The 9,963-nt window shown below is 31.4% G+C and overlaps 1 protein-coding gene across 1 annotated transcript; it reads left to right on the top strand.

Annotated features, from left to right (window-relative positions):
• Positions 1–2,152: 2,152 nt before the first annotated feature.
• Positions 2,153–8,658, top strand: LOC143049154 (uncharacterized). The gene is made up of 6 exons (XM_076222900.1): positions 2,153–2,524; positions 2,970–3,077; positions 3,550–3,657; positions 5,608–5,718; positions 7,555–7,706; positions 8,408–8,658. The coding sequence occupies exons 1-6, from the start codon at positions 2,176–2,178 to the stop codon at positions 8,576–8,578; spliced, it is 999 nt and encodes a 332-aa protein (XP_076079015.1). The 5' UTR covers positions 2,153–2,175; the 3' UTR covers positions 8,579–8,658.
• The last annotated feature ends 1,305 nt before the right edge of the window (positions 8,659–9,963 follow it).

Below are 9,963 nucleotides of genomic sequence, written 5' to 3'. Positions count from 1 at the left end.
AGTTTACTTTATTTTCATTGCTTCCTTCCAGGAAGCAATTCCCCGACATATTTTCCGTATGTAAAGTTACCTCAGTGTGACCAATCTCGTAAAAATCCGGTGACCACAATACGCATGGATGGCATTAAAATAAACTATTATCTGAATTAACATGTTAAACACGTGCTCAATTTCCATGCTTTTTTGTCGATTGTTGACAAACAGGTGACAATCGTTAAACTTCGGCTTCAAAACACGAACTTTAATAACCTGCCATATTTTCACAACACTGACCGATTGAAAAAAAAATTTGACGATTATACGAAATTTACACGAAAAAAATGATAAATTCGTGCACAGAAGATTAATGATGTTTGTATGCATTGGTTCAAGAATTTGAAGAACACTATTTTTCACCTGTCACTCGTTTCTTATGACTTTAAACGATATTTATAAAGATTGTAAAATCTTTATATAAATATAAAATATTTATAACATTTTTATTCTTCCTTCAAAACATGATCATAATATACAGCTTTATACTGCACGCGTTAAATTTAAGCAGTCAAAATGCGTTGTCTGTATATTTCTATGTCATATACAGCCACTGACCCGATATAATTTTTTCTCATGAATATTTAAATAGAAGTTACCGAAATTACATTTAATTATTCATACGACCTCTTCAACCTATTCTTGTTTCCAATGTAAGCCTATACAATGATGAGTGGAACGACTCAAACTTGTTTTTTTTACAATTTTTTAAAAAATGTTTGTCACTTGTTAATATTTTTTGTTTGCAACCTATAAAGCAACATTTTTTAGGCTTACTGTTGACATTTTAGTCCATACTTCAAAAAGTTTGTTCACCATCAATTATAGAAGTTTCTGAAATTACATTTAATTATTCATACGACCTCTTCAACCTGTTCTTGTTTCCAATGTAAGCCTATACAATGATGAGTGGAACGACCTTAAACTTGTTTTTTTTTTACAATTTTTGGAAAAATGTTTTTCACTTGTTTATATTTTTTGTTTGCAACCTATAAGGCAGCATTTTTTAGGCTTACTGCTGACATTGTAGTCCATACTTCTACGAGTTCGTTCACCATCAAGTAATGTAAATTTCATTGTGAGGTACAAAAAAGGCCGATTTTTTTCCAATATTTAAATCAAGTAAATAGCATTAACACATTGAAATACAATTGAATATTATTTTTAGATTGCAGTATAAAGACAATAATAGTGCATTGACTTGCCATATCAACGATGTAAGGATTCGTCTTGAAACGGCGAAATAGCTCGTATATTTCCGTTTCTAAGCCTCATCCTTATATCGTTGATATGTCAAGTCAATGCACTATTATTGTCTATATACAATTAATGTTTTCAATTTGTCCGTTAGAGTTTAACGCTTCTTATATTTCCTTTTAAGCACATCTGCTAGTTCGGGTCAATTATTCTGTATTACGAATTATGGTAGAGCGTAGACGATACTTTCCGCTCAGTCAAAAAAATAGTTTACAACTTTTTTTAAAGTTTATTATTAATGTAAATGCAATGCGTAAACAATTCTAAGGAGTACTTTAATAACAAAGCTTAATATTTGATAACAGGAGCCTCCTTGTCGTACATTGTATGGCTTAATGAAATGCGTAAATAGATCGGTATATGCTTCAAGTATAACAAAAGGATAAAAGTAGACACAGCATACGTTAAAGCAAAAAGACGATAATTTTGGTACAAATGTAAAACGGTAAAAAAAAAAAAACGGCTAACAAAATTAACAGTAGAGAAACCTCTACAAGTACAAAAAAAATAACCCGTAAAACATATAGAGTGTCCAATTCAGTTGTTGTTCCTCATTACTCTGTTTGCGCAGTAATTGTGTGAGAAGTCCATGAAGTGGTAACATGTACGATCGTAAGATTACCTGAGATATGTTAACGATGGAGTAGAGGACTTCATGCGGCTGAGAAATGGGAAGTTGACAATTGAAAAATGGTTTACCAGAAACTTTCATTTAAATATAGTACTTTACATTTTAATCTTTCGTATATCCTTATAATGGTTTTCTCAATGTATAACCATATGAAAGTATCATATATATATTATATATAAGAGAATATCTAAATGATATAATTTATTATGTTGTCTCCTTTATTTTAGATTTACTACTTTCTAAGAAACAGAAATATGGCCGAGATGACTAAAGCAGAACCAAACATATATGTAAACAATATATTTGATAATGTGAACACAACTGATGATGCAATGTACGAAAAATGTTTTGACACTGAGGATCAATCTAATTATGACCACCTTTCACCAGTTTCAAAAGAAAGACCTCCAGAAACTGTCTTCACTTTTGCCAATAAAATACCTACCGATCAATCCATACAACAAGATAATTGTCTAAGTAAAGAGATACAAATACCTTGGCGGTTACTAGTTTTCATTAGTTGCTTTCTGGTCACAATAGTTGTATCGAATGTTGCCACCTTCGTTACAACAAAAAATAAATTTTCGGAAAAGAAAACACAACGTAAGTTTATACATGTAGTCATATATCTCTAGAAACCGTTATATGTTATTTGGATTCCTTTTGAATTTGAAGGTGAATGATGCATGTTTACTTAGAGACGCTCACCTTATCAACGCATACTTTTGTGTCCTGCATTGAGATGTCTTTTCTAAATCGATTTGCGAAATTTGAACTGTCTGCTTGATTCAAAACCAGTGTTATGCTACCCTATCATAGAGTTTCCCATTAGGTATTAGAAACGCTAGACATTATTATCACCAAATGCCACAGATTATCTCAAGACACATGTATGGACATTTTTGTACAAATGTGAAGATTGCCAAAGCAAAAATTCAATATAATATGTAAGCTTCAAGTACGTTGCGGTCTGAAATGTTATATACAAAATGTTTAATTGCTTGTTTTCTATAATCTAAACGAAAATAATAAATACATATCTTTACAGATATAATGTGTAGTTCATCCCCATGTTTGCACGGAGGCGTTTGTGTAAACGATGACGAACACTACTATTGTAGCTGTACTCGGGGATTTTCGGGCACAAACTGTGAAGGTAGGTTGATACATCAAGCGGTAGTAACAGTGTAGTTTATTAAATTAAAATGTTTAAATATTATTTTGAAACAGTTATTTATTTATGTTGATCGGTATAATATAACTACTCTTTAGGATCTAAAATACACATTTAATTCATTAAAGGGTATCGCATTTTTTTTTAATTATTATACATGAAAAGGAATATAGCTTTGTGAGTTACCAGAAGAAAATAATTATTATGCTTGCAATTTGAAGAAAGACAATTACAAACAAAAAATAATAGCGTATATTAAATCACTAGGTTCTGTGCGAATAAGTATATATATGTGTAGCGTACACTCTGCTTTAAATCCCACTATTGCCTGCATGAATACAGTTAAACAAATTTTTCTTATTATAGATATTCATGCAATCACTGCAAGATTGGGATCAGTTATGAAAGAATACGTAATCTGTATAATATTTAATCTGTCATTTTCTGATTTCAGTGACACCTTGTACTGGACTTAACTGTTTGAACGAAGGATCATGTGACGTGTTGAATGGAACATTTCATTGTATATGTAGCTCTGGCTTTTCAGGACAGTTGTGTGAAGGTATTCCTTTATAAATTATTATATTGATTACACATACAGGTTAATTGAAGAAATTATAACACTGATAGAAAATCGATTATTTCCGTTATTTTAACTGCAACGGATATTAATAGCTTGCTTGAGACGTTTTAATTCATCAGAAGATATAGTGGGTTATAAATCACAAATATCACGTAAATGGTTTACTCTAACTTTACTGTAAATTCGGAATTGTTTGGGATTCATTTCATATCGGTTAAGAATTAGCTTCTCTTATTGGATAACCAGGGGCCAAATGATATTCTTTATTCTTCAGTATTAATTTCCATCGGTCATTAACAGGATCTGAAAACCGGTCATTAACGCACATTTACATGTTAATAACCGGTGGTGCGTGGTTTTCTCTTGTTCTACATGGTTATGACCGTTGGGACGTGGTTTCTCTGTTAAGAGAGATTACTCTTTGATAAAGCATCTTCCTGTTTTTAATTGATATTTAAGTTGTTGAATTGTATACCATATATTTTCGTTAATTACAAAATTATAAAAAACTTTATTTTGTATTCATATACCGACAAAATCCACCTAAATGAATGGCAGAAACTTATAGTTATCACTTTGAGTGGTCTTCTATCTTTCCTGTAGAACACGTTCAATTACTCGAGTTTCTTGAAACAATTTGAATTTATGAGATATTTTAAAAGATGGTTCTTCGATGAAATAAACAAAACAGTTTTTGAAGAACTGGTCATTATCGTAATACATGGACTGCCAGTATACGACAGTGGTAGTGACTGTTGCATCGACAATGACCTCGCCTACGACACAGTCAATATCGATGTCTTACTCATCAATACCACTGTCATGTGGGCAGTTCATATATCACGATAATGACAAGTTCTATGAATAAACAACTATTATGTAAATAGAAATAAGGAAGTGGGGTCAATTGACAAAGCCACAACTATGCGCTGGAGAACAAAATATTTAATATAAGCAATTATAGGCCAAAATGTGACATTCAACCATAAGAAAATCCCATACCGTGTAGTCGGCTTTTAAAGGCCATGAATCTACACATGTAATAGAATTGAAAAGACTTACATTTTATAACATAAACAATTTACGAAAATCAAATATGACAGACAACTATTAAACAATATGCTCTTGACCTAAGAATGAGGCGGGGTAAAACATGTTTGTCAGCACTGAATTTATCTTTAGCATAAGTCAGTGGTGTAACAGCACACCATCAAAACAAATAGAAATAAAGTTGCAGTAGGCTTACCTCGAAAGATCAGTACGAGACAAAGATATTACTAAACAAAAACTAAAACAAAAGACACAAAAAATCGAAATAAGAGTACGTGCAGTTACTGAAAGCTATTTCAAAGCCAATAACAATTTAAACACCAATCATGTTTTCAAAGACTAAATATCAATCGATACTCATCCACCGGAATAAGATTAAAGTGACTTAGTGATGTTTGTATCAATGGTAAAGAGTTGACATAGTTCTAAAAGAGGAGCGAAATTTACCAGAGGGACATCAAACTCATAGATCGAAAATATAAACTTAGCCATGGTTAAAAAAGAAAAAGACAAGTAGACCAATAATAGCAAATAAAAAATAACATAGAAAACGAATGACTAAACATGAACATGAAGGGATGATTTTAAATTCTCCATTTGGAACTCTTGGTTTAATAGCTTTCTTGTGGGCTGCAACCCTCTATCAAGGAAATCATGATAGGAAATACAAGCACGGGAATAAGGTATCAACGTATCAACGTTTTTCAATCGCATTAATTTGATTTGGTATTTTTCGTCTGTTTATCCATTTATAAATATTTACATTTGTTCAATAGCATTTTGGACATTTTTATTTAAATTCGATGAATGAATTAACACTATAGAAAAAATCCAATGTGTAATTTATAATGTCAAAGATTTCATTTCATTAAATTTCAGAGCTTGGACCATGCATTTCAAATTCCTGCTTCAATAACGGCTCATGTACTGTATCAGAGAACTCTTACAATTGTAGTTGTCCAAGTGGAACACACGGCAGTCGTTGTCAAGGTTAGATGAACATTACAAAATCAAAATAAATGATATCAATAAATGAAAATGCAATAGAATAACCCATACTTTTTCTTAACTGCAAACATATTTACATTAAAAAGAGACGAGAAAAGTTTGACAATAAGACAACTATTTACTAGAGACGTAGATGTTAGCAACTGTTGATCATCATAGGTCTTCAACAATGAACAAAATCAATGCGAATAGCAAACTGTGAAAGGCCATGACAAAAAATATTAAACAATTATGGCAAAAATAAAATCTGGCTGATTTATATACAAAACAAGAAACAAAACCTTTGATTTAAAGCAACAAACTTCAACCTCTGAATTACAGGTACATGGCAGTATACACATGTTTGTTGACACCCTTCCTAATTTACGGCCTTCATATGCTTTCAAAAAGACAACCTCTCCGTGAACAATAATATAATCCAGTACTAGTATGTTAAAAAGTTTTTACAGTTACAGCTAAGCTTCGAAATTGATGTTTGTGATAGACGTTTCAAGTAATTTTTGGTTAGGAAATTATTAATTATACACCCGTCATTCAAAGATTATTTTCTTTGAACTCTCCAACATCACTACAAACACGGATTTAGCGTACGAGTTCGGGAGCATTTATATAAGGTCAGGTCAAAAGATATTTCACCATGCTGATAATTAACTGAAAAATAGAAAAGAAAACCTAACTTTTGTCCTAAATGTCAATGTAATTGACAATGTTTGCTTAGACTTAACTTTGTCTAAAATCAGGCTTAATAGATTTTTTAAAGGAAACTATCCTTTTTATATTGACGTTGAATGATCAGTTATTGGATACACATTGAAGTTACTGTGTAAAAACCTTCTATTGTTTAGAGTGCAATTAAATATACATGATTATGAATTATAAAATTATTTTGCAAACATACCTTATTATAACATTTCCATACTGGATTAAGCATGTTAAGAAAATTTGGAAATATCAACATGGCAAAGTGGCAAATATGCTTACCAATAAGACTAGAAGTTGTCAAGAAGTATTTATAAATACTAAAGACAAATTTATGTTTATCAGAGACAAACGCAACTTCTTCCTCAACCAGACTTTGGACTGATTATTTTCGCTGATGATAAGAAACCTAGGAAAAAAGGACCGCGTCCAGATAGAAATATTTTTAAAAAATATCTGATTAATTCAGTAAATGACACTATAAAATGAAAATAATAGTACTAGTATAAAAATATGTACTTAAAATAAACGTAATTTTCATTTCAGTACAGGATCCGCTCGGGTGTGTTCTAATAGTTAAGATAAGAACTCTTAATAAAAATGTGTTGTATATCTCCTGACCCGTCAGACGTTAGAGGTAAACAGCCCATATTTCCTGTGAAGTTCGAATATCAATTATGTTATGTTCCCTATCAAATAAATCAATGGAAATAAGCATGTTTTCATTCAATTTCGCGAAAAAAATCAAAATGAGTACTGTTTCCTGACGTCACGAAAAGAACGCAGTACGTAGATTTGCAACAAAAAGACATACTTTCTATGTAGTTATTGCATACGCTATAAAAAGGTTATTTAAAGACTATTTCAGAATTGAATAAAAATAAGGGGCCATTTTATAATTTAATCGGAACTACTCTTTTTGGAAATTTTTAATATGTGCACCAGCATAACTGTGATTCATTTTCCAGCGAAATTTCGGCCACTTTATAAAAAAAAATTATGGTAAGGGAAATATCATTGTTACGGACTTGTACACATACATGTACGTAATAGGTTTTAGATTGTATCGTTTGCTTTATTGTGAAGTAAAAGAATGTTAAATTTATTTTAATATTTCAGGTCTATTTCATGAAACGATAACATCTCCAGGATATCCGTTGAACTACGACAACTCAATGGATATTGTTTGGAAAATTGATGTTGGATTTCGAAACACTATCTTATTAAGGTTTACGGATTTTATTCTTGAGAAAGATTATGACTTTGTGAAGGTATGACAGTTGCTTTTTAAATAGTTCTTTCTCTACTATGCAAGGATTCCGATTTCAGAGTTAGCATATAAATCTTTATAACATTGTGTCATGGTCTGTTTTAGAACATAAGGGTGTCGAGGGTTTACATTATTCAAAGGTTATGTGAGGTTTTGTGATCACGTATTGTCCGTCGTCGTCTGGTGTATTTTTTCTTCGTTTAAGATTTTAACTGCCACGACTGAACTGATTTCAATCAAACCTTGTTCGAATGATCTTTGTGGTAGTTTATGGAGTTTTTAAGCCCAGCTAGTCAACAAAAATGACCCATATAGGCTAACAGTAAAAAAACTAAGATTTTTTATTGGAGTTATTCTGATGATTTCTGATGAAGTTTTTTCGACAGCAAAAAGTAAAATCACACAAATACTGAACTCAGGGGAAAATCCAATCGGAAAGTCCATTGTTACATGGCAAAATCCAATGACAAAACACGTCAAAAACGAATGAACAAGAACTGTCATATTCCTGAGTTGGTACAGGCATTTTCAAATGTAGATTAAACCTGGTTTTAAGGCGCCAAACCATATTATATTTTCTTCAAATGTTTCATATATCAAAAAGGCAATTTTTAAATGTTGCATAATGTGTTCTTTTTGATGAAATGAATATTAGTAAAAGTTACAACCTTTTTATTGATCTTCCTTTAAACTTGTTTCCAGATCTATAATGGACCTTCCACATCCTACTGCCTTGTAGCAGAGTTAACTGGCCGTACTCTGCCAGTAGAAGTATCAGTCATGGGAAGATATTTGACAATAACATTTACATCAGATAGTTTCTTAACATACCAGGGATTTCGTGCAGTTATTTATAAAATACCATCAGAATGATGTGTTATTTTTAAAACACAATATCCAATCTAGACCCGTCAACTGTTTAAGGTCATACCAATAGATGCACTGATCCTGCAAATAACGCTTTTGTGGAAATAGTTTCCTGTTTTATACATTTTATATATCTTGCTTATTGTTAATGTACATTTTATAATAAATCTGCATTGCAATGTTTGTATTGTTCCGTTGTTTTCCTCTCATTTATGATGTGTTTCCCTCGGTTTTTATTCATTACCTGGATTTGTATTCTCTCAGTTGATTTATACTTTTTGAAAAGCTGTATACTACTGTTTCCTTTATTAATAATATTGATTATGCGAGTATCCTAGAACACTATTCCTACCGATTTTTGTGAACTACAATTAAGATCAGAAAAACACTTTAGCTTATGAATACTTGCCTAATTACTAGAATGACTATATTATATGAAATAAGGAGAATTATTGCTGGTGAGAAAATATATCGATCCGAGACCAAATGATGCGATTTTATGCTCATGTAGGTCACCGTTTGGCCTTCAACATCGATATCGGTGTATGTGCCTTATCGGAATATGTTTTGCATATACATGTATGCCTAATAAACAGAGTCTTCAGATTTATAGAAAGTAATAATCGATAATTTTAAAATGAATGACTTTTAAGGTCTCCAAATTACACTGTTCTGTGGATAACAGATGGATTGGTTAGAGTTATAAACTAAGAAAAAGCTTTAGTCAACTATCTAGATCAATATAATTGTAGTCCTCGATGCAACCCTTTGCTAAGGAATTACAAAAATCAGTTATTATTCAAAGATTACTACAAAATACTTGCACATTTTCAAGAGTCCTTAGAAAACCTGTTGCTATTCTAAAAAGGCAAAGCTTACCATAGACGATTTTGGCTGTTCTAATCATAACATTTTTTAGTTTTAATGCCCTTAAAAAAATTATAACAGTTGTTGTCCATTCGTTTGATGTGTTTGAACTTTTGATTTTGCTATTTGGTTGGGGACTTTCCTTTTTGAATTTTCCTTGGAGTTCAGTATTTTTGTGATTTTACTTTTCACTTGTTCATATTTTTGTTTGAAACCTATAAAGCATTATGCTTTATGCTTAATGTTGAGATTTTTGTCCAAACTCATACAACATCGTTCACCATCGATTGCCGGTTTCAAACAGGTAATGAACATTTCATTCATTGTGTTGCATATTTCTCCGCCTGACATGAGGTATTTTAAAGGGGGATTTTCCTCAATACTAAAACAAATTAATAACATTGTCACATAAAACAACAATTTTTTTTCTAGATTGCAGTATGCCCATAATAGCGCATTAAGGTGGTATGGGAGTCTAAAATAAAAATGATAGAATTTGTTCATACTTTGCCAAAACGTTGTAT

The sequence above is a fragment of the Mytilus galloprovincialis genome, chromosome 10 (assembly GCF_965363235.1).
Source record: "Mytilus galloprovincialis chromosome 10, xbMytGall1.hap1.1, whole genome shotgun sequence".
Classification (NCBI taxonomy): domain Eukaryota; kingdom Metazoa; phylum Mollusca; class Bivalvia; order Mytilida; family Mytilidae; genus Mytilus; species Mytilus galloprovincialis.
The sequence above is the reverse complement of the archived record's forward strand: the minus strand, read 5'-3'. Positions and strand labels throughout refer to the sequence as shown.

Bases quoted from the DNA above. Each gene is read 5' to 3' on its own strand.
- LOC143049154 (XM_076222900.1), top strand. From the start codon at position 2,176: ATGGCCGAGATGACTAAAGCAGAACCAAACATATATGTAAACAATATA. The intron at 3,078-3,549 runs GTAGGTTGATAC...TTCTGATTTCAG, and splicing joins TTCGGGCACAAACTGTGAAG to TGACACCTTGTACTGGACTT. The intron at 5,719-7,554 runs GTTAGATGAACA...TTAATATTTCAG, and splicing joins ACACGGCAGTCGTTGTCAAG to GTCTATTTCATGAAACGATA.